Source organism: Anser brachyrhynchus (assembly GCF_964034855.1).
Source record: "Anser brachyrhynchus genome assembly, chromosome: 5".
Classification (NCBI taxonomy): Eukaryota; Metazoa; Chordata; class Aves; order Anseriformes; family Anatidae; genus Anser; species Anser brachyrhynchus.
Genome location: NC_137699.1, coordinates 1,383,545 through 1,411,353, shown reverse-complemented (window position 1 = coordinate 1,411,353; position 27,809 = coordinate 1,383,545). Strand labels below are relative to the sequence as shown.

Genomic DNA, 27,809 nt, shown 5'->3' with positions numbered 1-27,809 from the left:
CAGCCACAGGGACTGTCCTGTACCTCCCATCCTGTGCCCTGGGTTTACTTTTAACACTGTTTTTTAGCTAATTTCATTCTATTCTTTATGGAAAAGAACAGAAGCAAGGTGCATCTTCAGCCCTAATTCCCATGTGCGCTTTGTGCTCTGAGTGAAGAATTTCTTCCTCACGTCACATCTAATCTAAATCTCCCCTCCATTTGTTCAAAGCCATTATTCCTTGTTCCATGGCTACACTCCCTGACAGAGTCCCTCTCCAGCTTTCTTCTAGGCCACTTTTATGGGTAAGGTTAGGTGGCAAAAATGCAGGACCTCGCAAATTGGAGCCTTATCTACCTGGTTCCACATGTTCCACATGACATTTTCCAGCTTAAACCTTCTTGCCAGGTTGGTCTGTCCCACCACAGTCAGTTCACCAACAGAAGTAGGTATCTACTTACAAGGTGCTTAGTAATCTGCTTATAGCATATCTCTTTCCAAAAGTTCTTAAACGTAAGTAACACAAGTGAAGTGCTTACATTCTAAACCAAGAATCGATAATTTCTTAAGTTGTTTTTTCTTATATGGGTCACAGCCCATGAATGTAACCCATCTAATTTATCTTGAACAAGTCTTGGCAAACCATCAGTTGGGAACTCTCAAAAATCTCATGGTATGCCAGAGGCTCCCAAGTTGGGTTCCTTTCAAACTTCTCAGGGATATTTATTTAAGTATAGGACACCACTGTACATCTCAAAGGGCTTTATCAGGAGCCATGCATTCAGAGACAAACTTTAGTGCCAGAGTTAGAGTGAAGTTAACCCTGAAGTTGCAACTAACAAGTTATAAGCCAGGAAATTTGAAGTAAATAATTCACTCACTAACAGTGTTAATATCTAGCAAGTGCACAAAACCACTAGAATCCACACAGGAACTGTTTGAAACTTGCCATGGTAACAGTGCACCGAAGCCAGCTATCAGACCTCATTCCTCCCACTAGATGACTTATTCTGCAGGAATAAAAATACTAATATTCCCTGCCCAAGACCTCCTATAATTCCAAAACAGATTTCAGCAGTATGCTTTTAAAATTAAATGTAGGTTGCAGGGAAGAATCAGGCCCTGTAGATTGTGGTAATATGCTGATAAACATAATATTTGTTTCACCTTCACCCATGTTAGCCCCTTCCAAGGTTTAAATTTATGGGCAACAGCGTCTGCTCCTTTCACAGGGGTTTTGCAAATGCATAGCATTAATCTGTCACTTGATTTTCCACTTTAGCTAGTACACACAATGAGGCACAAGAAGCAATAAGGTACATTGGTAATGACTCCCAATGATACATCCATAAGTATTTTATATTGGTGTGCGACCCCTGTGCAAATTAGGTTTATTCCCACAAAAGCTGGTTTCTGTCTAGTTGGCATCTTTCCAGATGGTGACCATGAAGTGCACCAGGGCAGACTTACACAAGACGCCCTCAGCATTGTACTAGCCTCAGTATGGCTTTTGGATTTATGACCAAATCATCCCATTAGTAGATAGCTCTATTGTAATACAACTGTAAATACAATTATATGAGATAAAGGCTATCCTTCAGCAAGGACAGCTGTACAGCACAAACATTTTATCCTTACCTGATACAACATATGTTATTGTATTTATATATACTGAAAAATTAAGAAAAACAGCTGTCACATCACAGCATCCATTAAACATCTGCTACACATTTTCTCAGATGAGCCTCTTCTTGCTCTGAATCTATATTTATCTTTCAGCTTTACCTTATAGTTTTGATGCAGTCATTTATTACAAGGAAAACATTTCCGTGATACCACATATTTCTATACCACACCATCAAAAATGAAAGCAATAAAACAGGTTCAAAAATTGCATCCTTTTGTGCATCTGAAAACATCCTGTGTTCATCAACAGTCATGCAATCTCTAGTTTTAATTAATGAACCAATTGTTAATCAGTTACGGAAAGTTCAATGTCCTTAGTGTTCAAACACTTAACAGTAGCATATTCAGAAAGTAATTCATATTCAATTAACTCAAATCCTTGACATTTACATATTAATCTTCACTTTCTAAAGTGAAAGGTATTTGAAATGCTAGGAGGGCTTTGATCTTCCTGAAAAGTAAAAGTGTTAGGATTATTAGATTTTGAAAGCCTTTTTGCAATAGTTTCAAGATCACTGATCCTCATGCATTTTCTCCCTGGAACTGTAGTTCCTTTGCTGGGACATCTGGCTTTAAACAGTATGGTGGTATTACTGGTGCAGTCACATAATATAGATTGAGGGTGTACAGTCTGAACTTTTGCACAACATAGAAATTACTCAAAAATTTGGAAGCCAAATTTTTAAAGCATCCAGGATTAAAGCACAATATTGGTTTTGCTGCTTGTATGACTGCAGGAGAGAGATCTAGCAGAAAACGGGTGTTAATGATGAGAGGGACTACCTCGATCACTGAGTTGAGTTTTCCCTCAAGTCCTAAACACATATAGTGGATATTGAATGAAAAGATATTTAACACTAACGCCAATTCTATCCATTCATCCATAACAGTTGAAAGAAACTCACAGTTTAGAAAGTATATCTTTAGCATAAAAGACGAAAAAATACCCTCAGACATAAAACAGAAATAAGGAGCAAGGACATTTAGCAGCACTACAGGTTGTGCACTGTCAAGGAGTTACAGTGAAATAGATGAACTGAGCCCAGGAACTGAACTTAAAACAAAACAACACAGAAAAATATCAAAATCCAACATTCTCTGCCAGCCTAAACAAGAAAAGAGAATGGGAAGAGATTTCCTTACGCCCCTCAAATCTGAGGACTGCAAGCCAGATGGCATTGCCAAGCATGGAAGGAAAACAAACAGCATCCTGAAAAAGTCATCTAGGAACAACAACAGAGTTGTTCAGTCTCCCCTCTATAGTTCCCAGTGAAGATGAAGCAAAGAAATTAAACATAATTATGCAAAAATAAAAATGCATGAGGGAGAGACAGAGGAAAGAATACTTCTTCAACTCTCCACATAAGTAGTGGCAATCCTCTACTAACAGATAATTGATTAGAAACAAAAGACATTTACTCTAACAACTCTTTCCAAACCATTTACAATATTCAAGAACATCCTAGCTAGCGATACATATCTCTCCCTGAATTTGTCAAGATCCACTTTCAAATGCTACATTTCCGAGCCTTTAGCTCTACTTACTTATGAAAGTTCATTTCATAACTTCAGTCCTCCACTGGTTACACATTTGGTACCAATGCTGAAACAGCATCACATAAAATCACGTAATCACAGCTTACTTCATCCTTACTAATGGATTGGTTTAAGATCAGTCAATAGCAAAGAATACTGGAAATCTATACAAATTATCATTGTATTTTAAATTAACAACAGACATTTCATTACTATAAAAATTTCACACACGGCTTCAAAAACCAGGTGACATGGCTGTAAATGTGACCTTGAACAGTGCTTTAAGAAGTGACCTCAGAATGTACAAGAAGTTATACTTGAGAGCTCAACAAAACTTCCCCCGAAGATCTTACTGGTTGCCTTTACTAGATTACAATCCAATCAAAAACAAAAGCAAGCATTGCTATGATCTCTTTCAAACAAAATAATCTCTTCCATCAGCCCAATTTCTTCTCCTGAAGAGAGGTCAGTTTTATCTCAGTTTTTATCTTTGCTCTTTTATGCTAGATTTATCCTGAGTTGCAATATTGCTTTCAATTTCCTATTCCCTAAACAAACAAAAATAGCTTCTCAGCAGAGATCCCAAGTCCTATCTTCTTTCTTTCCTGCCAAAAATAACTTATTTCAGCAAGCGCACCAGAATCATCACAACTCATAATCAGCAAAGCTCTGGTTTTAGCCTGTTTAAACAATGCAATATTTAATGTTACATCTGCAGCTGGTCTGAGCCAAAACAAAACTATTCACATGATCTGTGTTTTAAGTTACCATCTCCACAGTCAGGAATCTAAATTCTTGATGTAATCCACATAGTGTTGCCTTCACTGCACCTTCAATGTTTATTTCAAATGCTTACCACGAAAACAGAATATAGCCTGCAAAGTTCTTATTTTTCATCACAAGTTCGAAATAACTAGCTTTAATTTTGATTTCAGCACTGAATTTCTGGTTGGTCAATTAGGAGGTATATTTCCAAAAAAATGGCACAAATCTGAACTACATATCACATAAATAACATGTTTCAGAGCTCAGCTAACAGAGTAACATTGAACGCTCATGGAAACTGTCTCCAGAAACATTAAATGGTTAAAATACTACTTTATATTTAATATAAATATCAGGTGTCTTATGCCACGACTCTCATTGTTACTCAACTCTACATATCAGCATTAAAACAGAATTTCAGTTTATTATATGCATATATCATGACATAAGGTATTGCAGGTTTCCGCTGGTAATCTGAGCCATATACAACTTGCACCACTACATGTTACTCATTCAAGAGATATTATAAAAGGTACTATGGTCTTACAACACTTCATTTTTGGGCTAGGGATTTGCACGTTAAATAGACTGCTACAAACCTATATTGTTTTATACACCTAATACTTTTGAGCAATGTCTCTCAAAAATGTAAACAAAAGACAGAGCATTTGCCTACTGTGATCTATTATACCAAAAGTTATTTCAGATATTGGATGTCTGAGGAGAGTTTATCTTCCAAAAAAAAAACACAACACAGTCTTTAGTCACACACCAGGTGTTAGCGCTTGTTTATATTACAATACAGCCAAGTTTTCCGTTTCTCAGTAGATTGTTCTTCCAATCTTACTTCAAACATTCTCAATACAATATGCTGCCTGCAAACTTTCATTGTTGGCAATGCAAGTATCAAGGTCACGCATCAACGTCCATCAGCTGTACACAGCTCCATTTCTTCCTGCTCTGACACTGGCAGTACAAAGGCTGTCCCTGCACCTGCAGCAGAATTCTTGCACAGAAGCCTTCAGAGCACACTTCTTGCTTTAGTTATAATAATTTAATAACATTACCTTAAATATGCTAATCGTAGTTGAAAAACTGAAACAGAAGGACATGTTCCGTTTGTGTCAGAACTGCTGCTCTCTATGCCAATTCCACTCTGCATTAAAAACCACCCAACCTCTTCTCTCCCTTTCCAAGCACACACAGCCATGTGGTTGGGTACTTGAGACACACTTACCAGCAGGTCAGTTCCAAAACAGCTGAGGATCTGAGCTAGGACAGCAGACCAGAGGAGCTAACCATAACTAAACCAAGGTAAGTGCTGGAGAAAAACACAGGCCCTCCTACAGCTACCCTGCAGGAACGGGTTCCCTGGAAATCAAAATACAGCAGGGGAAGATGCCAGAAGCAGAAGTGGTATCTACAAACGTACACAGGAAAGAATGCAGTCTGGAACTGTTTGACAGCACGTTATTACAGGTGCTTCTCTTAATCCATGGGCAATTTGGATTTATCTGGCTTTTTCTACTTTAGCCGGAGATGTCTTACGTGAAATCCTAGTGGGCTTTCCTTTGAGTAGGCAGGAAGGATTGATTTCCTTGAGACACCACAGACCATACCCTATGACAATCCTTTTGGGGATCACACAGAGCATAACATCGTTTATTCTTACATAAGAGATTCTTATTCTCTTCCTTTCATGCTTTAACTCCTTTGCATTTACTTTTCATTCACAGTCACTGTTCCATGACCATTCTGTTTTTATTCTTTCCATGCCCACCAATTTTCTGATTCACATTCCCATCATGTTGCGTCTTACCCCTATTTTCTATTTTAGCATTCCTTAACAGTTCATGTGCCATGTAGCTACCGTTTCTTCTATTCCAAACTGTTCTCCTCATTTCCCTCCAGCCTTTATTTCTGATACTCTCTTTGCCACTGAATAGCTGCCCTTTTGCCCTTCATTTTTGACTAATCAGTCCACTTAAGCTTGTTATTAATAATGGTGGAGGCTAACTAATATAGCCTTCCGTACTCAGGGCAGGAAGCAAATAGCCTTCTCTATTCTGACAGTTCCTTCTATGTGCACCTTCTGCTCACTACTTCTGGTGCAAATACTAGAAGTCATTTCTGCTTTTCAGCTTTTATTACTGCACAGGGATAAAATCGGGAGAGAAACAAAAATAACTGCCCCCAGAATATTTTAAGACATTCTTTTTTTCAGCCTAATTCAGCTTAAGAATTACAATACTGTCAGATGCTTTATTTTAATTTTAACATTGACAAGAAAATTCACTGCAAGTATCTTTCAGTGTCAGGTATTTATAATTTAGGATTTCTGCAAACCCTACCATAAACAATTAAACCATTGCATTCAAATGTCCAACTTCTATTCCTGCTTCAAATCTGCTGAAAAAGCTCCTGTGATTCTTAAATATGTTATTTCCACATAGGCCTGCAGATAAACTGAGCAAAATGATCTGCTGCTTGTTAGGACTGTATGAAGTCCTACCTATATGGCCTATATGAATTCTGGGCTGTTAAGACTTCTCTCAGTTAAGTTTCCATTTTAAAAACTGAACACTGCCTAAATCCTCCTGTTTTATTCCTCTGCCCACATACGTGACAGCCTCCCAATATTCTCAAAGAACTTTTTTTTCTCCAATCACATATCCCTAAATATTCTATCCAGTCTTGCCATTATTCATGATTCATGTAGATATCATGAGGCCTTTGTCCTTTCTCCTGGTTTCATTTTTATCTGCAAACTTCTTTATGATTTTTCATTTTGTTTTTTACATTCTAAGGCCCTTCAGCTTTTTCTCCAGTATCTCCCAATTTACTGTTATTCAGAGTTAATATTTTTCCTTCTTTTATACATCTTCAACTATGCAACTGAACCCATCTACAATCTTTCACCTGTCAAGTTGATATGTCCATCCAAATAATGGAAAATCACCAAATTTTTGTTAGCAGTAGTGCAGAAAGCATGAAAATGATTTATCTTGCTACTTTCCAGGTAAGCCAATATAAAAGGTAATGCTTAGGACTAGTTAATATGCATTCTAGTTACTACATATTATACCACTCACAAATTTATACACACATCAAATGAAATCAAATGCTAATTTCAAACATGCCAATATGAAATCTTTCCAACCAATACCTCGTGTTTACCCTTCCTTTCTTGCTTTAAATTTACTCCACGTCTGTTGTAGCAGAAAGTAGAATCTGCCTCAAAGGTAATAATAAATCCTTTCCTTTAGTAATAGAAACATTGTAATTAACAATACGCGATATGTTCCTCTCATTAGGTTTTTGACAAAAAATATTAATGACATTTTGGCCAAATGTCTAGTTACCGATTTCTGAGTAAGATGTCTTTTGAGACATTCACATTATATAATGGTCAGGAGCTTTGATCACAAGTTAGGGTTCTATTACATCTTATTTGCAATAAAACAGAAGCCAAATGCAGATCCAGCCAGTAATTTTGAGCAATACTCAGATAGTGAAAAGCATTTTTATGAACATTACAACATAATGCATGCTTTTCAAGAAACTATTTTCTACTGATGAACCTTTGTTAGGATATGAACCAATCTAATTTAAATGTTCATCTCTGCTTATCTTTGTAGTGTCAACATAAATCCTTAAATCACAGAGAAGTAAAATAGGATGTGAATTTGAAGCAGAATATTTTACTGTCTCTAATACTGAGTAGGAAGAGTAGTCTGGTTATATTCAACAGCATCTTTGTAAATTCCTTCAGGACTGAAGTGAGGTACTGAAAATGGGGATGACTGTCATCCTCTGTATGTTACTTCTAATAACTTTTAGTCAATCAACAAGGCTTTCAAGAGTGGTAAAACACAAAACTACACTGTGAAGAATGTATAATACAGACCTGGATGAATTTTATTCTAGGATTGCAAATAAACAGGCCACACTAAAGTGAGAATAAAATTGTCAGCACTTCAATAATCCATTTGAGATGTACATTGCTTTTTCCTACATGCTTTTCTATTATGTGTTGATAAGACTTGGAGGGAACATGATCTATTTTGTCTTTGTGCTTTGCATTAGCATGTGTGAAAAGTACTGACCTTAGAGACCTTAAAAATAAAGTCTTCCATCTGTTTGTCGGTCAGGTAAACAAATGCTTATGGGATTAACACAAATGATAAAAACTAACTCATAGAAGTGTTTTGTTTTTGTTTTACAAGTGTCACTGTAAAGGTTAGAAGTACTCATTCACCAGTGTCTTTCAGGAGTGCCTTTAAGTAGCTCTGAAACACATAGTAAAAGCTAAACACATTTTAAATGCTTTTTTAAAAATAAACTAACTTAAACATGTTCATAAATAATTCTAAAACAAAGGACCACACATATGATGACTGCTGATTAGATCAGTGAGACCCATTTATAAGGAGAATTCTCATCCACTCAAAAGTGGAGAAACTAATCTCACACAGAATACTAAATTACACTAACTTGTAACAGTGTGGGTTAGATTTGAATTTGTGATCAATACTGCACTGCATCACCAATAACCTCAGTTATTTAGTTTGCTTCAACAAAATTTCTCATTTATCTGCTACAGACTACCCCTAGAGTGATCTTCCTCTTTAAAGCAGAATGCCTTTCAATTTCCTTTGTAAGCAGTTAAGTCCAGACTTGTTCCACTGCCAGGATGAGTGAGGGAGCAATCAGCAGAGTGCTCATGGAGAAGAGTATCACAGACTTCATGTGACCAGGAGGCTAGATTCATGTTCTCTTCAAAGAAATAGAGCTGGACTGATGGAGGTGTGCTGACCCAGAGGAACCAAAACAACTTCCAGTGTTTGAACCTACCTTTCAGAAGCTATCACACACCTTATTGTCAATGTGTTCCAGTTCAGTGTAACTAGCATATTTTCTGAGATGTTGTAAAGGTAAAGACACCAGCCTCTCTCAACAAATGATACTATCATGTATTTCTTCTGTTTACTTAGACTCTATGCTGAGGTATGAAGGAAAAAAGCAGAATTCAGCATCCTTTATCACACAAGGGTCTGACTTCATTCTCTTAATATCATTTACATCCGTGTCTTTCCTACCTCAGAAATCTTAGATATTTGGGTTCAAAGCCATGAAAGTAAATGATGCTAATGCTAAGTCTGTGTTTGGAAGGTGTACTGGAAATCAGCTGAACTGCACCAATAAAAAATTCTACGTACTTTAAAGAAGAAACTAAATATACAGTTTATACATTGCAGTTTGGGAAAGTATAAAAATAATAATTTTAATCTCTGTAAACATAAGGTTGAAGAACTTGGGCCGTTCATAAAACATTACATTTGCAGAGTAATCATACCTTAGTCCTCGAAGTGTAAGCAAAGTGACCTCCTCTAAGTAAAACACATATATATTAAATGTTGGATGAAAAAGTGGAAAGAAAGGCAAGCTTACTTTTTGTCCTCAGCAGAGTCTCCAAGAAAAGGAAAATACAAGACTTAAAATATTTTTTGTTAAAGTGCTCTAACATACCACCCAATATTTCCTTAAAATAATGAATGTTGCTACTCAAAATAGCAAAGTATATTTCCTTCAGTTCTTTAAGTAGAAAAGATATTTCTCCAGGCAATCATGGAAAATGCTTTCCTGATTTAAAAATGAAAATTGTCTTGTTAGCATTTTTGCCAGGTGGAATATCTGAACAGAGGTATAAAATTGCCATATGAATTAGAAAATATTATCCTTCAGCTATCAACTTGTGCTGTGAAATCAGAATCACAAGCAAAATGATGGTTAAAGAAAAAAATTTATATTGGGCAGCTCAACTGCATCCAAGATAGCGCAGTGAGAATTCCTGTACGTCCCAGCTTTTTACTCCATAGGGAGTAAAAAGGGAGTCCATTTAGTAGACCTTTTTAAGAATCAGAAATAAACTAGACCTAATTCCTTTAGAAGTCTACCAGTGCTGCCCTAAAATCAAGTAAAGGGATTGCCCTGAGATGAATGCCTCTAATGGTTCAAAATGCAGCTCTTTCATCATTCCTGATTATTTATGTAGGGAACAAAATGAAAGATTAAAAAATTACTTTATTTTCCTCTTATTTGCTGTCCATGTCTCCTTTACAGGACTTACCCTATTGAGCCATTGACATCCAAGAGTAGGATCATGTCCTGAAAGAATAAAAGCACTCAGTGGACAGGAAGGGAAATATATGTGAATCCCAAGTCAGAATTCCTGTAAAATATTTCTGCTTAGTGCAATTGAAGTAATTGAATTCCAGGTTCATGTAGAGCTAAACTCTCAGAAATGTAACAACAGTGTTAACTAGAGACACTTTAATAATGACAAAGAATCAAAATGATACAGTTTCAATAAAAAACAAAACCCATTATAGTCCTCCAATAACTTACTTTCACCACAAAGCCTGCAAATATAGCAGCAAGGGAATGAAACTCATCCAACCTTGTGACCGATGTTGCTATGTAAATTCAGTTAACGCAGATGAATACACCTGTCACAGTTTCTCCCACATATGGTATAAAAGGGAAGTATTAAAAACTGCAAGACATCCTAAACAGCGAAAGCAATTTTATTCCCTGAAGCAATGCTGCCATCTTGTGAGAGAAATGTTTAAAAACCAAAGTTTTAGTTTTCTAGATTTATCCCAAGTGATTGGGAGTTTGAGACAAAGAGGTAAGGAATTAACATAGATGTGAACTGGAAAACAGTCTGAGCCCAAAGGACATTCACTTTTCCACCACATAACTAGGTTCTTCTTTCTGAAAACACAGTAGAGATGCATAATACTGTCCAAGAACTAAAAATTCTTAATAGCTCTGTCTTTGATTAATTCAGAAGCAAACAGAACATTCAATATTGCAGAAGTAAATTCAAAACTATGTCAACTTGCATTTCAGGTATGAATGAGAGCAGAACTACTACCTACTGTCTATGTTAAACATCAGTGATTCCCACCTCTTTTCATGATGCAAAGGATTTTGTATGATCAGGCATATAACTCAGTTCTCAAAATTACTTACATCCATCCTTGGCATTGAGGATAATATGAGCGAGGTTAAGGGAACAAATCACGATTAAGTAAATTTATTATTAGTCCCTTTTAGTGACATTCGACATGTTCATAGACCAGACCAAACGGGGACCATTTAATACAGAGCAATATTTTCGCATGTTTTTTCTCACCATGACATATGTATTAACACAATTCCTTTATGTTTTGTCCCTAATTCACATGCACACACAGATTTTAAGACCAACTACGACCACCTACAGAGGGATTGAATTTAATTGCATGGACTAAAGAAATGCCAACTGTAACTACATCTAGAGTGAAATTTTCCATCCACATTTTTCCAGCTGGAAATGTCACCTCAACAAATGTTACACATCTTCAGCAGGAATCTCTTTTCAAAACAAATAAAGTAGCTTTAATAAGATCAAAATATTCTGACTTCACTTGTATGAATAGAATACTTCAGTTTTCTATTTCCACATTTAAAATTTGTAATGCATAAAATCAAAATTATAAACATTTAATTTTATAAGAAGAAAACATTTAATTTTGTAAGAAGAAAATTTATAGTATTATAATGAACATATGCCATAGAGCCTGCATGCATATTCAACTTTCACCTGGGAATACTGAAAATCTCCTAAAAATCAATTTTATTATTATGTCTAAAGATTTCTTGAATTACTAGAAGAAAATTGCTTGTTCTTCCTGGATGCAAAATCCACATCTTCCTGCAAATACCCTCACATCAGAAACAGCTTCATGCTATTTGGGTTTACAATGGAAGCTACAGACAGTAACCTCTCTTCTATCCAAATATGGAAATTTGTTATATCATCAGGAGTGAAAAATAAAATTAAGCTGTTACTGTCCAGTTACAGTAACTGGCTAGTAGACAGAGGACCACTGGTTTGCACATCATTACCACACTATGTTAGATTTCACTCTTGCTGTGTTAGTCTTACAGCTCTGGGTCTTCATTTATTCCTTTGAAATACAGTATAACACGCCATCTTGCTGTGCATGTTTCAGTAACAGTAATTTTCAGTATTCAGTAATTCAGTAATTTTAGTATTTATACAAATGTAAAATGTTTTGCTATCTTTGAACAAAAAGCAGCACAAGCTCAATTATCAGACGCTTTGGCACTTACTAGTTGAAGACTAGGCGTGACATATTAGCTTGCATCACTACCCCAGCATGCATTGTGTGAGCCAAGAACATCTTCTTCTTCTTCCCAGACCCTGCAGGACAGGCAGAAGAGGGAAAATCCTATCCTAGGCTTCTCAAAGAAGAGCTCTTTGCTAGGAAACTAAACCAGAAAATCTGGCCCTGTATAATTAGACAATGGTTTTGTTGTTTGAATTAGATTGTTTAAATTAGCAGCAGGATCTGCTCTTAGTAATTACTTGGAAGCATACTGAGCCAGGAGGCATTCTACTCACTTCTTTAAAGCACATGGCATTCTACACAATGCCACCTACACTACACAATGCCACCTGATTTTTTGAATTCAATATACTTAAAGTGTCTAGTCTCCAAATGCTGTATGCATTTATTCAATCTGAAAGCACTGCCTAAAACAAATCATGTTTGATGAGAGATTAGAATATATTATATTTCTCTTCCCCCTATTACCCTGAATCCATGGGTAATAGTCTCTGAATCCTTTGATGCTCTGAATCACCACTGTAATTCTTGTAAATATGAATGCTTCTGGCCTAGGAATAGAGAAGGTATGGGGAGAGAGGAGGGAAGAAGTGGCATGCATGTGTCAGCTTACCTACATTTGCAAATAAAATACGCTTATTATGTTTTGTGATACTGGTTATCCAGCTGAGAAACTTGAGATTTTTATCTTTGTTGCAGTCAGAGCTTTTAGAAAAAACAGACTAGGGAGATGTATTTCACTTGCAAAGCAGCCTTACACTGTCAATATTGAGAACGTCCCTTTAAAGTTAAAAGTTTTTGTCTTTAATGTGATTTATCTGTATATCTCATCTCTGAGTGTTAGTCTCCCCTCATTTGTTTCGCCTCTCCTACACACCTGAGCTTACTTTGTTTTCTTGGACCTATTCAAAAAAATTCAGAAGCATTAGAACTGTGGAGTACAGAAGACGTGTCTGCATGGACAAGTAGATGTTTTATAAAGTGTAAGATTTCTGTTCCACTACACAAACTCACGACTGAGCAGCCAATTAACTTTTTACTGAGAATTCTGTCTTTAGAAACGGTCAGGATCTGCAGAATCCCTTCAAAGGAAGGGTAATTGCTGTCATTTCGCTCCCACACTGACACCCCACCTCCTCTCCATTCCCTTTGCAACCTTTGGTTCACCGTCAGCCCTGAGAAAACAGCCTCATAGAAGCACCACACAGCTGTTACAACCTGGGCTACTTAACTCTGCTTTATATGGAAGAGACCATCTAAATGCTCCTGATTTAACAGAGATCTCATCCTTCTGACTGTTTGCTTCAAAGTGCTACCAAATTATTGCAAAGTCTCCATAAAAAAAAAATGGATAAATAAGCTGACCTTTCCATAAGGTTGGAGCACCAAGCTTCTGAGGAGTACTGTACTTAAAGAAAAAGCTAGAGGAGTAAATAATTCATGCTATTAATCCTATTACAGGAATACCTAAATATCCAAATTCCACTTCATTTTGTGCTAACTGAATAAAGAGATCTACTCTTAAAATGTCACTATATAAGAAACAAAATATTATCTCTATAAAAATTCTCTCAAAAGTAGATCAAAATGCCAAACAGATAATCTGGCACAATGGAAGTGAGTAGAAGTGTAGAAAAGTAAGAATAACAGCACCTTTTTTGTACTTTGATAGTAACTACCCCAAATTTAAAAATCTATTCTCATGCCTTGTCTATTTCCCATGTTATCTTCACCTTACTTGTTTAACAATGCTTCTGCCATCAGTATTTCACCAAATCTGTTTAAGTGCAATTTGTTAAAAAGCCTCACTTAAACTCTTGTCCGTGAAGGATGTTAGCCCCTTTCAGTATGGCCTTCCATTTCAGCTACTCTTACCCTATTTTAAATAGTAAAAGGCTTATCACACATCTGTTCAGAGAAAAAAAAAAAAGTTTACTGTAGATAGCAAGCTTGTAATAGTAGATCATTACAGAAGTTTGTACTTTGACCTTGGTGACTATGCTAGCCTAGGTATTCTACAGACATCACGCACAAATCAGTGATAGCTTACAGAACAGGTTACTTGCACTAATACCATGAATGGAATAGGCACAAAAAAACTGATCGACGTCACAAAAACAGAGCTGTGAAACTGCATTCTTCTATTGCTCCTTTATCTGAAACTCTTTGTTGCCTTCCCATCTGTTCTTAACCTGTAAGTGCATGATTTCCTTTCTACCAGCAACACTGAATTTGACATACCTATATAAATAGTAATCTGAAGTTATTGTATTTTACAAATTGAACAAAGTGTGTTTTTATACCTTATCCTTTCTTGATTATTTAGCACGCTCAAAACTGGTAGCAAGTCAGAAACTAGGAAGTACAAGTGCCTTATCTGAAAAACAAGATCTTCAGACGATGAGAAGTAAAGAACCTTTAGTATTTCACTAAGACCTAGAGAAGACAGAATGCAAAGTTAACAGAAGAGCAGCTTCTCACTGTTCTGTTGGAGCTATGCCTTAAGTATGTAAGATTACATCTTAAGATTAAAAAAAATAGGGGTGGTACAGATTGCTAGATGAAGAAAAATTGTGTTCTCTGCAGTAAAATACTGAATTTCAAATTTGTAGACAACTTCGTAGAAAAACACCCCTCTGTAGAAAACATACAAGTAATAGTAAATAAGAGCTTTACTTAAATAGCTTAAATGTTTAAATCAAAAGCTAATTCTTTTAATGAAAAAAATCTATTTGTCACAAAAACATAAGATAAAGAAGGCAAGTATAACACTTTCATAATACCTTTGTTATTTTTGAACTAGTGTTAAATTGTTTTTCTAAAATAGCAAGAAAACATGGAATTACCTTTTCATACTTTAAACTCTTTTAATGTTGGTTGACCTAAATCCGACTAAGCTTAATTCAGCTCAACTTTGTTTCTCTTATTCTCCCTTTCTCAAGAATAAAGTCAAAACTCTTCTAGCTACACAGAAATGAAGACTTGACAGGTAGACCTTGAAAATAAAAAAATACAATAAAAAAGGGTTTAAGTTTAACCTAGATTAAGTTATTAAAGGACTTCAACATACCCAAGACATACACATGACATAAAATCAAGGACAATTCCTACAGTATCATAGAAGATCAGCATAAAAGTTTTTAGTGTTGACAAAATCTTTCCCTACTGACTTGACCTTCCTTTCCAATTGCAGAACTTAACATTAGTGTAAACTAAAATGTAGCCACTGAACTTCAGTTATTCAACTAAGAATCTAATTAAACCATTCCCATATCAGAAGTTATGAAAAGGTATATTCTTAATAACACCTCTTAACTGGCTGATGATGCAGACAGAATATAGCACAGAGATGTGCATACGTTATTGTGCAGAAGGCTTGTGGATAATAGAGACCTCAGTAAGGTAATCGAGCATCCTTTATCTGTTAGAACTGTACTAATTTCAATATAACAGCGTATTTCTTTCCAACCCACTCACTACATTCTAGTATACTTAAATAACAAGTTAGTCTTAACCTCCAGTAAATGCATGTAAATACATTCCTTTTCGTTTGCTCAGCAGTGAAACAACAAGGATGTTTTTGTCTTATTAATTTCCTGGTATGTTTTTTCCTCCTGATTTCTGGCACTGGATTCATGCATGTGTTCTGGAAAACTCAGCATCTGAATCAGCTTTCACTGCAAAGAAACAAGGTGAATTAAGCAGCATATGAATGTAGTTTACCCCATTAAATATCTGACTTGGTGAAAACATGATTTCCCCTTTCCTGGGAAAACATTAGCCCTGCAGTAAGATGCTGTTTAGTGGATCCAACTGTTTACATACGCCTTAAACAAATGCAAAACCATCACCAGTAGCTTCTAATGGGGAAAGCACTCCTGTGTTATCATCACTTGTTCTAATTCTGCAAGACGCACAGAGGTTTAGTCACTGTTCAAGGCAGTCGGCAATCTTTCCCTACCTAATAAAGAAGTGACTGAGGTCAGAACTAAAAAAGTGCTCTGTCTGTATCACACACACGCATGCTGAGAAACTTTTCTCATCTCCATCTTGATGTCATATTACACTGAGGCACCTGGCTCTTTTCATCACAGGTTTCTCTGTCCAAAGACCCCCCAAGAAAACCGTAAAATACCTCTACAGCATTAGAGAGGAGAGGTGGGAGGGTTTTTTTGAGGGGTGCAGTGGGACAAGGATTTCAACATTTCTTTGTCTACTGAAATACTGATCACATGGCAATACTTGCAGAAAGAACTACTGGATTTAGAAAGCTTTTATCTGTGAACATAACTACTGCATATTTCCAAGCTGATATTAAAAGCTCCCTTATCCCTTAGGCTTCCCTCTCTGAATTCATGTCCTAGGCCTTAAGTTTTCATTTACAGTGTTGCTAGACTAGATGACAAAAGAGACTCTGTACTGCCAGTACAGATATTTATTCCAGTGGCATTTAGCTACTAGCAAACAGCCTGAGACATCCTTATGCAATTTCCTGTTCTTGTCAAAACTCACTCTGATTCCAGCACCAAAACAGCTCACAGCAGAGTCAAGAACCTCCTGCTTGCAAGGTGTCTGACACCTAGAGCTGCCTATGTGATTCAGTACATTACATTCAGTTTTCTCAGCAACAAAAGACTATTGTGATGAAGAAATGCAGCAAGTGGCTTTGCTTCAATTTAACATTAACATTTTGGCATTTTTGTAAGATTTTCTTACCAAAAGCTTTCTTGATTATCACATTATCTACTTCAGTACCAAGCCTTATTGCTTCTAGCTTCTCTCCTATAAAATAGAAAGAGAAGTGTTTTGTATCTTCCAAAAATTTCTTTGCGTACTGAAACAAAAGAAAAATAAGGTAGTCTATACCTTTTAAAGATGTTTGTTTTATGATCAATGTCATGGATAGAAGGGTTTTTGCTCACATGCATCCAGGTTCTCTAGTTTTATAGAAATCTAATTTCCTTCCCCCTCCCCCCCCCCCCCCGGGTCTCCCATTCTTTTGCAAACTTTTTGGATTTGCCTCTCATTTTGCCATGCCTTTTTCTGTACGGTTCTCTATCATCAGGCTAAGCTTCAAATTTACATAAAATAAATAAGTTTAATCCCTTCTTCTTGCTTGAACTGGGAAAGTTCAGAAAAGAGGAAAGCCATTAAGTTAAATTGAAAATGCAATATTTTAAACACTGTGAATTACATCACACACAGTAATTCCAGTGTTCATATGCAGCTATGACTTGCTGTTCCCATACCTGAAATTTGAAATGTTCTTTCCATCTGTTTTCTGATAATGCTACAATGTTCGTTACAGACAAGGAAACCTTGCTAATATGATGTTAAGAGCATATTATTAAAATAAAAATAGCCTCTCTGCACGTAGAGATGTTAATCTACTCACACTGAACCTCTTTGGATAGTGATAAAGGAGGGTCTAAATCTGCTGTCAAGAAAAGGTCATTAAGTCATTCAAGTCATAAGGTGGTTTATTTTTACAAGACAAAGGTATGTTATAAATTTAGAGAAGCAAAAGGACATGAGGATATTTCACTACAGGCTTCTAACATCTAGCTTCTTTTATTCCATACATACATCTAGTTTGCAATAGGAAAGATTGCCCGACTTACTTTCAGTCTTTAAAAAATAAAGATTTCCTTCTCTGTGTTCAAAATAGCAGCATTCATCCGTACTCTGTCTCAGGACTAGCATACCTGATACAAATCTAAGTTCAGATATTTCAGCTATGATAAAATGTTTGCTCAGTACTAGATAACTTTATTAAAAAGGAGTGTATAAGTAAAACTGTTCCCTTCCCCACCCCAAATGTAAGAAAATGCAAGATAGCTAATGGAATGTAAATGGATAGTTCAAAACTACACATCTCATCTACTTAGAAGATATAAGGCTGCAGCAAAACTCAGATACATTAAACATTCTAAGTATTTAACAATGACAGGGAAAGAACATGACTTAACAACATAACCATGTATTTGAAATCATACTTCTCACATCTCCAGACTTTATACAGCTAAAGTAAGTATTGTGTAAGAAATGCTGTCTTCTGTTTTATTTCATGTCTAGCTCTTTAGTTCTGCCTGTGAATGTCCCACAGGTATTACAGTTTTAACAAGATTTCTTCTAATTGCATGCTAGTACCAAACTAACTCTGTGGTTGAAACAACATCTTACGTAACTTCTGCTTTACAACATAATATTGCCTAGAAAAAAAAAAAATAATTAGGCTATTCACATGCAATGAATGACATTATTCTCAGGCGCATAACGTATTTGAAATAGCTAGCACAACATCTAAAGTGACTAGTAATTACTCTGAAATTTCCCCAAATTCATCTTTGGTTGGAGATGAAAAAAGCCATCCTGTTTAAATTGTTATTGCTTTCATTCCTTCCACTTCCTGAAATTAAAACAAAGCAGCTCATTACTTCATCCTAAGGAAAAGCCATGGCTTAAGCAGCCAAAGAACCAAAATCCAACTAGCAGTCTGGCGTTGAGAATCATCTTATGCTATGAATTTCTTACTTCCAAACATTAAATCATGAAAACAGCTTCCAAACATTTTTGTGAACATTTTTGTTCATTTTAGCATAGAAGATTTTGATGATTTATTAAGAGTTGCCATGTCAATTTTCAAAAGAGGCGCTGTAAAATTGCTATTACTGCTGAGGAACATACAAACGGACTCTAAAGATCGTTTAAACTACTTTAGCTCTATAGAAATGTGGCAACAAAGCCTTTGTGATTGCAGGCAATAACTACCATCCCAAGGCTGCCAAGATTGTGCATGTTTTTATGAGGTAGTAAAAGCTTCATTAATTAACTGCTTCATTCCTGAAACATGTAGTATATTGGTCATTCTGAATAAATTCAAAGACATGAAAATAAACAACATGAGAATATAAAGAGAAGATTAACAAAAACCTGGTCATTATAGTTTCAGCCTGTCTTTGGAAAAATCCTGAGACTAGCAAGCACAGGAAGAGGCTGAAGTAGCAGCAATAAAATAAGGAAGAACAGAAAAAAGAATGGTCAGGGTATTATCAGAAAAAAAGTATGTAATGGTCAGGCTTTTATTTTTCCTAGAAATCTGCAGTCAGGAAGAAAAAAAGTAAAAGAAAGTAGTATTATCCTATTATCTTTATTTATAACTTCTTGGGCAGTTTTGATGAAATAATCTTCTGATGATCTGAGGCTGCCTCTTTATCCATTTCAGAAAATGCTCCTAGACAAAAAAAAAAAAGAAATAAATCCTAAATTCACGATACATCTTAGATCTTGGATGCAGAATAGAATTTTACAGTAAATGCAAGTTCTCCCGTACACGGTAAACCTAGGACATCAAAAACTTCACGCATGCTTTTGACTTATTCTTGCCGTAGTAGACAGCATTCCTACCAGCGGACTTGGAATTCAATTTCCAATAAGTGTTGCCATTACCGGTACTATCCAAATTCAATTCTACATAGCTTTTAGTATTGTAAAACTGATTTGGGCATCTTAGTATAAGTCTTTGTTACCATAAGGAGTACAAAACCAGCATACATGCAAAGTCATAGGGAATGAAAGATGCACATTTCCTGTGCCAAGACGGTCATAGATTCACTATGTAAGAAAAAGATGTAGCAAATACCGCAGTATCCTGCATCTTGTATCTATAGTGGCATAGAGACCCTTGTAACTCACACACCCCTGCATTCCACAGATGCACCCCACTTCACTAACCAGCCAAACAATAAGTCCAATGAACCCTCTTCCTTTAACCTCACCACGTAAAATAACCCTCTGCTGAAGAGCCAAGCCCCATGAATGGATTTGAACCGAATCCAAACAACCTGGAATTTGCCTCTATCTGGACATCTGTTAGACATGCTTACATCTATTAGGCCCACTTAACAAACAAGGCTTAAATCACAGGTGATAGGCAAGCAGGTATGCATGTAACTTACAACAGTTGACACAATTCAGTGCAAAGAAGTAACAGTACAGAAAGAAATTAACATCCCATGCTAGCAGCAATTAGGAGACTTAACATACGCACACATTTCAGAGTCAGTTCTGATCCAAATGTTGAAGAAACACATCTGCTCTCCAAAGGCATCTTCTCATAAAGGCAGTGACAACAAACAGGGACAGTAGTTACAATTTTTTATTGTTTTCCCATGTTAACTCAGTCCACCTAACAGATGTATTGCACACATTTAAAAGAAAAAGTCAATAAAAACATTAAAATTGAAATATATGCAAACATGAGATTGTTTTTAAGAAACTACATTCTTAAGACTCACTACCTACTGCTTTGCTTTAACCTTTCACTTCTAGAGACTACTAATTCCACAAGATAACTTTATTGATGAGGACTCCACACTCTGACAAACTACTTACATTCAACTCTGAATACATAACACCTGTGATTCCGATTCAGTCAAGAGCCAGTAGTATTTCCTCATATATGACCCAAGCAACACAGGAGACAACTTGCTGGGAGATTTTTACCAGTCTCAGGATAGATACTGTGTACACAAGTTCCTGCCCAGCCTGACTCACTCTGTGTCCACACTAACACTCCCCCTGCCAGAGCTGCAGTGCTGGCAGCTGCTCAATACTGGCAGCTGACATTTGAAATACTATGCAAGACCTCTGGCAGCTCCCTCTGCTGTTGCCAAAGGTAAAAAGCTACATTAATTCACGCAAGAAAGTTCAGCAACCCCCATAGCATACTGTGCGTTATGGCCCCAGAAAGCTGAAGATGTTAAGGGGACAGCTGACTGCAAAATGAGGACAAGGTTGAGCTGGGAGGACCACAGAGCCAGCCACAGGTTTTAGACCAGGCCTCCCAACAGCTGTGCATGTACAACATAAAAGCTGCCTTATGCATGCCTCACTGCAGGACATGGTGAGTTGCGGGGACATGATGAGTTGCGGGGACATGATGTTTGCTTTGCAGACTGCACAAGCTGAAAGACACACAGTGATGAGACAGGAGGGAGCCCTGAAAGAATGAATGACCCACAGCTGAGGAATCACTCCCCCCCCAGCAATCCTCAAACAGTTAAACAGCCCAACTCCACTCCACCCCAAACACAAAGTTTCTTCCATCACCAGTGGAAGAAAGGACTAGCAAAGGCACAGAGTAAAGCAGAAAGAGTGGTGTCAAACATGGTCACTAAGCAGTATCCACAGAAAAATGGGGAGAGGTGACAGCCCCCTCCTGCTGTCCTCCTGAGCAGGTCTTCTGGGCAGGGAGGCGAGACCAAAGGCAGACACACCATGAGGCAACCCAGGGCATGCATCCCTTGTGGTTACCAGCACCACGAGACTGCACACCCAAAGATGCAAAATGCTGCGCTTCCTTCCCTCCCCTCAGTGAGGGGATGGGGTAACACAGCTGGGAGCTACTGTGTGACACTGGTAATCATGACACCCCAAAGGAGGTGGGAGGGAAACGTTCCACCCAGGTAGGGGCCACCTGGGATCTGATGTCCAGGATGAGGAAAATGCTCTGTTTGTGCTCACTGAGGATGGGAAAACACCCCCTGCTTGCCCAAACAGCTGTAAGCGATACAATTAGCACTTGTTTGTAATATTAAATGTCACCTGAATTAATCTAAAGCATCGCTGGGAACCCCTGAAGCAAAACTGAACTATTTAACTCCCCTGGACCCAGGGGCAACGACAAATACTGTGAGTGTCTACACTGAGGGCGGCTCCATATGAAGCTAAGCTGCTCTGATTTTTGCACATTGCATTCTCCTATTCAGTGCTGCCTTTGCACTCTTAGGGTGATTCTCCTCATGCACGTAAGTGTTTTAAAATATACCATCCATGTCACTCTAAGCTCTTTCTGAACCTCTGACATAACAGGACCATTTCAGTGACTGACATTACCAGCATGGTATGCGTTCAAGGCAACCCTTTCTTTTCCTACACGTAAGCCTTTGCTATGTTGCTGATCATGGAGATGCCTTCCCCCTGCCACCCCCAGCCTTAGAGGAGGGGGGTTAGATACCATACCAGCCCAGATTCCAGAAAGGATGTATGAAGTAATCTCTACTGTCTTGCACATATAGAGAGACTGCAGATTTCCCAGCTATTGCACACATTTTAGACAGAAAAGTTGCAGCCTGGCCGTGAGCCTAAGCCAGTAAAGTCAGTGTGAGATTTGTTGGGTTCCCTCAAATGCCATATGATTCCAGCCCACATCTGTTTCCAAACTCACACCACAAAGTGGAAATCAGCCTGCTAGTGCATGTTTTACTCCCAGTAACACCAGAAACATTTTGACAAGTACATCAAGAGCTCTAACCCCCGGAACTGTTTTGTTCAGACTACTAGTGTTAAAAACTACTCTGTAGTTTTAAGTACGTAATGTTGAAAAGTCAAGATGATGTAAATTAATGAAGGAATTCATGGTCCTGCAAAATTCTGTGCAGGATTTCTATTTCTCTTAAGAACTGCCATTTCATTTTCGAACCCAGGTGAGAATTCACAAACAAGATTAATGCTATCACAGAAAAGAAAACTAATATCCTAAACTAATATCTGAAAACTGTCTTGAAACCAAAGTAAGAAGATAATCTTTAACAAAATGTCAGTGAATATTGGCTGCTGATTAATAATTAATTAAAATAATCCTCTACTGGTTTTGATTAAGAAGATCTTGGCACATGCTAATGTCAGAGGACAGAAAAGTACATGCATGCTCATAAAGATTAAAGCAGAAAACACAGTTTAAGAACAGCAGAACAGTGTTTGGCATTCAACTTAAAACTGAGTGTTTTTTCTTAATGTTATGAAGTTTAATTTCAGAAAGCTGCTTGCCTACCCACCTACTAGACTCAAGAGTACCTCCTATGACAGTCTTTCTGAAGGGAAAGAACACTTTTTCCATAGCAAATCTCCCACTTAAGGCTTATGTTTTCCACAGCACTCTCCACTCGTAGAAATAGTTTTTATTTCCCAAAACCCTGCATACCGTTCTTTCGACATGGAAAACTACAGATCACAGAAAATTAAAGATGCCTTATATTTAAGTACTTTTATTCCCACTCTTGAGCCTCAAAATATTCAAGAAACAATCCAAAATGCTAGAATATAAAAGCCCCTTTCTAACAACAATTGCAAGAGGATTAAAAGTAACAAGTGTTCCTTTTTTAAATATCTCAATTTGTTCTTTAGCCTCTTACTGGCCTGCTTCATATTTAGGGAGCTATCTATCCAAGAAATCTAGAGCTATCTATCCAAGCTTTCTATCCCAGAAATAGAAATCCAGCAAAAAGCACTTTTAAAGGTACAGAATTCTGTAACTGTCTTCTTTACCTTGCATTAATTCTACTTGTTCACCTTAATTCCTTCGTGTTCTCCCCTCATCAATCCAAAGGATGATTCATTTTTTTCTAAATTGAAAGGACTGGATGGGGCAGTCAGTGGGCAAAATAATACCCTAAGATTTTCAGAGAAATTCCTCACAACTTTCATGTTCTGCAACAGTTGCTCAAGGCACAAACAGCAAAGTAACAAGCAATGCAATTAATGGCTGGGTTGATATCCTGAACTTTCACACATCTCTTTCTATCAGTAGAGGCAGACTTGCCAAAGACTGAAAAGGGGAGAGGCTTTCAGCTAGTTTTCCATAAAGTGCTGACACCTAAGAAGAGGTCTAAACGAACACTGTATCAACATTGGCCACATTTCTTGTGCTAGCAAATACATCTATGTCATTCTGATATTCATTAGCAACTTGTGAAGGTTTGAAAACTTCAGTTTGTTGTTGTTGGGACTTTTTTTATTTTTTAACACAAGAATACTGAGGAAAGCTACAAATAAGGCCAGCAACTTTTGAAATAGGAAATGATCTTCCACCAACAGCCTATATGAAAAATCAAACGTGAAGCATTTCAGAGCAGATGTCAATGATATTCATTTACACAATCCTCTTTACATACACGTTCTGTTTGAAAAAGGTAGGATAACATTACCTGGGGAAAGACAACATCAGTTCGTATCCCAAAATCTGCTTGTTTTCTTAAGATTTTACACCCCCAGCATTTTTGGCACACCACCAGATGTATCTGAACAAGGTAGCAACACTCCCTCCATTTAGTTTTTGAAACCTTTTTCATTACTCTTCAAGCCTTGGACATAAGTGTTGAGACAGGAGCATGAGCATTCTTACAGAGAAGGAGAAATGATTAAAGCATAAACTTTGAAGAGGCTGTGGAGGTGGGAGGTAGCCGATTCCCACAGGCTAATTTAAGTTCACCATTGCTTATAATAAAGACCTGCTATTTAGTATTGATTTTGTGTAACTACATTCCCATAAACATGATTCATGCATTAGTGTGATAAGTTCTGTATTGACTAAAACTAGTGAAGTGTCACCAACTGAAATCTGACTTCAGCACTTGTGACTCTCATTAATGAGTCTCTGAACAATAGTTTGACAATTGATAGGCTAAAAAATTTATCTGTAATCACAAATCCAGCACACTTTTTAGTGTGATAATTTGATTGTTCTTTTTTTGTATTAATAACAACCTGTGGTGTGCTAAATCAGTCTTTATAAAGGACTAGGAGATTCCCTTCATGAAACCTGAGTTCTGAATATTGCTCTTTAATAAGGCTCATATAAAGAGATTAAACACTCTAACACACAAATTACAAAAGCTTCTGGAGATATAATTATTAACTAGAGATTGTTACTTCATTCAAGATGTTTCACGTACCCATCCAACACTAGATGTTTGTATAAGGCTGGCAAGAGGATCTAACAGCATTTCTTTAAAAAAAGAAATCCTGACTCTTACCCAGTAGACATGTATTTGTGGTTGCTATCTCGTTATCCCAACAGAGCAATATATTTTAAAGTCATTGAGTCCCATGGCTTTGCCCCTTGTTAAGCTCAAAGAGCAGGGAAAAAAAAAACCATAACACTTCAGAAAAAGAACTTTCAAATATACCATTTCTGAAAGCTTTTGAGTACCTAATGCAAAAGGAAGAATCCCTCAAGCTTCAGAATTTTTGGTCCCTGAAAGAGACACATGCAAAAAAAGTAACACTAAGCTCAACATTCAGATGATGGTCACATTCCATTGCCAGTGCCACCCAGTACTCTGATGATTTTATCACCTTCTATTGCAAGTTTATGCCTCTGGTCTGGCTTTTCAACTCAACTACTTGCTTGCTAATTTCATGGATCTTTGGATACTGCTGGACAACAGAAGATCACTAGAAGGCTGTGCTTCTCCAAATACCTACAAACATTGATAAAATTTTAATTTTTTTCTGCAATTCTACCTTTTCTCCTGTCAAGATAATTGCAAAAATCCCCCTTAAAAGAAAGATAAATCCTTTTAATCAGCAACACAGCTGAATTAATAAAAAAATCCTTTTCTCTAGAAGATGAGTTCATTAATTCTATACTTTCTTTCCTATATAAAAAAAATCACAGTTTTCCCCCTTTTAAATGGTTAATGCTATCTATATAACCCTGTGCTAACAAAGTATCCATAAAAGCAAGAGACTCACATTATTCCCATACTGATACTTGATTTCATTGCAGTAGTGCTCAAATGTCTCAGTAAGATGAGTGGCTTTAAGGGGCTACATGTTTTAAAACCAGAAGGCAAGAGTTCCTCTCCAAAGGGCCTACCAGCCTTTACTGTACAAACAATTTGACCCCATTAAGTTATATATAAAAAAAAACATGTTGAAAAATTGTTTCATGTAAATTTTCAAAGGGATATTTGTGCTTATTTCCAGGAGCAGAATTAATGGAAACTATGAAACATAGCATCTATCGCAGCATGCTTCTAACATAAAAATAAAACTACTGACATTGCTATTGTCAGAAATGACCTCTTTGAAGGGCTTTTTTTTTTTTTTAATTTTTTTTTAAGTGTCCCCAACTACATATTGACTGCAAAACATGCTTCTTAGCTCACCTTCTGGAAGGCAGGATGACAGAAAAGAAGCCAAGAAGTTACACACTGCAGACTAAAAATGAAAAGAGAGAAGAGGTCACTTAATTGTAGTTTTTACAATAAAATTCCATCAGTCTCCAATACAGTAAGCTTCAAAAATTAGCCCCAAATGTAAAGTTTCTTTGCAAAAGGCTAGAAAAAAAAAATCCTCAATTCTGTACATTTCCACAAGAGGACACTAAAATAATGAGAATAAAGTATTTCTCAAAAAAAAGTCCAACTATCACCTACCATTCTTCATTAGTTAACTGTTTTCCACCTAAACTATTTCACAGTCAAGTAGACATTACAGTATAATTATTTTTCTTTTAATACACATTTTATTTATTCTAGAGATTAATATTTGGCTTTTCACATGCCAACCAGATATATTTAGACCTGCTACAGGCAAAAAAGCAACAGTTAACTGATACCACAGAAATACCCTTTTATTTCTTTTGAAAGTGTTCCATTATCCCTGGATTGACACTGTTTACACTTAAGTGAACACACACTTAGTTTCACAACATGACTCCATGAACAACTTCTGGGCACCAAGAAAAGCACACATGTATTAGTAGGGTCAGGCCTAATCTCTTTTGCTCTTTCTCCTGGTCTCCAAATCCCACACTCAATTAAGGGCGAGTTACACCTAAGAGGGCAGAAAGAGCGAGCAACACACAGTTTTTAAACAAAACAAAACAAATAAACAAAAACCTTCACTTAAAGGGCAGCACACGCCGCGGCTGGTCACAGCCCCGCCGTTACCTCAGGGCTGAGGCGGTGGCGGCCGCTCCCGCCCTGCTGCCACACGCAGCCAGAGCTCCGGCTGCCCTTATCGAGCCTCTGCCACGCCTGACGGGGGCGACTGCCGGGCATGAAGCCTCACGTGCAGCCTTCCCACTTACCTAGCACAATTTAACTTTAATCATCTACTGCTCTTTCCCTCGTGTCCCGTAAATCCAGAAAGGAAAAGGGAAGGGGGCACCCCGCTCCGTACCGGCGGGGCTGGAGCGACGAGACGCTCTATGGAGCATGGGAACGGGGGCCGAGGACGGCAGCTACGGCCCCTGAGCGCGGGGGAGCAGCGGGGCCGGGCCGGGCTCTGCCACGCGGCCTCTTGTAGGACTCACACTGCGCGCTCCACTGGGAACTACGCGCTCCTCAAGAGCGAACAGGAGTCGCTGAGCAGCCGCCACCCCAGCCTGGGAGGGGCGGGCCGAAGCGCCAGCCAGGGTGTGCGGGCGGCTGTGACCGCTTCTGGGGCTGGGCCGGGCGCCTCTCGCGAGAGCGCCGCCGTCGGCCATTTTCTCATTGATTGGTAGTGGCTGAGGGGGTGGGGGCTGCGGCGCTGCCCTCGCCGGCTGGGGCGGTGGCGGCGGAGGAGGAGGAGGAGCAGGATGAGCCGCTGGCGTCCCCACGCCTCCCGCTGCTGACGACGACGGCGACGCTCGGCTCTGCCTTCTGCGGGCCCAGCGCCGCGCCACCGGCCATGGTGCCCAGCGAGGAGAACCAGCTCGTCCCCAAAGAGGTGAGGTGGAGGGGCCGCGGGCAAGGTGGGTAGCGGGAGGCGGCGGCGGCGGCCCCTGGGGCGTGCGGGGCGCCCGGGGCCGCCCGGGAGGCCCTGCCGGGCTCGGCTCCGTGCGGGGAGGGAGAGAAGGAGGGCCCGTCT

At 38.0% G+C, this 27,809-nt stretch overlaps 2 protein-coding genes and 1 long non-coding RNA gene across 11 annotated transcripts in view; 1 reads left to right on the top strand and 2 right to left on the bottom strand.

The window, feature by feature from the left end:
• Window positions 1-27,410, bottom strand: part of GALNT18 (polypeptide N-acetylgalactosaminyltransferase 18) — a 317,660-nt gene extending 290,250 nt beyond the window's left edge. Inside the window, exons 1-2 of one of the 3 annotated variants that reach the window (XM_080593302.1) lie at window positions 27,138-27,410; window positions 26,120-26,171 (exon numbers count right to left, since the gene is read on the bottom strand). Coding sequence is in view for 1 of the 3 variants with exons in the window: in XM_080593310.1 (XP_080449436.1) it covers window positions 26,120-26,171; window positions 26,906-27,016 (163 nt within the window). In the remaining 2 variants the exon portion in view is untranslated. The other 2 variants (XM_080593305.1, XM_080593310.1) reach the window with 2 other exon arrangements.
• Window positions 17,627-21,043, bottom strand: LOC308195591. 3 transcript variants are annotated; one of them, XR_013951641.1, is made up of 3 exons: window positions 20,562-21,043; window positions 20,218-20,355; window positions 17,627-19,401 (listed from the first exon to the last, which is right to left on the bottom strand). It is a non-coding gene; the product is annotated as an uncharacterized lncRNA (long non-coding RNA). The 3 variants fall into 3 exon arrangements; XR_013951642.1 differs by lacking the exon at window positions 20,562-21,043 and adding an exon at window positions 20,468-20,520; XR_013951643.1 differs by lacking the exon at window positions 20,562-21,043 and adding an exon at window positions 20,472-20,514.
• A 69-nt stretch (window positions 27,411-27,479) lies between the features above and the next one.
• The window catches only part of USP47 (ubiquitin specific peptidase 47), a 51,700-nt gene continuing 51,370 nt past the window's right edge, over window positions 27,480-27,809 (top strand). For 2 of the 5 annotated variants that reach the window (XM_080593253.1, XM_080593249.1), the window contains exon 1: window positions 27,524-27,668. Coding sequence is in view for 3 of the 5 variants with exons in the window: in XM_080593248.1 (XP_080449374.1) it covers window positions 27,630-27,668 (39 nt within the window). In the remaining 2 variants the exon portion in view is untranslated. Of the gene's footprint in view, window positions 27,669-27,809 lie in introns of all 5 variants that reach the window. The other 3 variants (XM_080593248.1, XM_080593252.1, XM_080593250.1) reach the window with 3 other exon arrangements.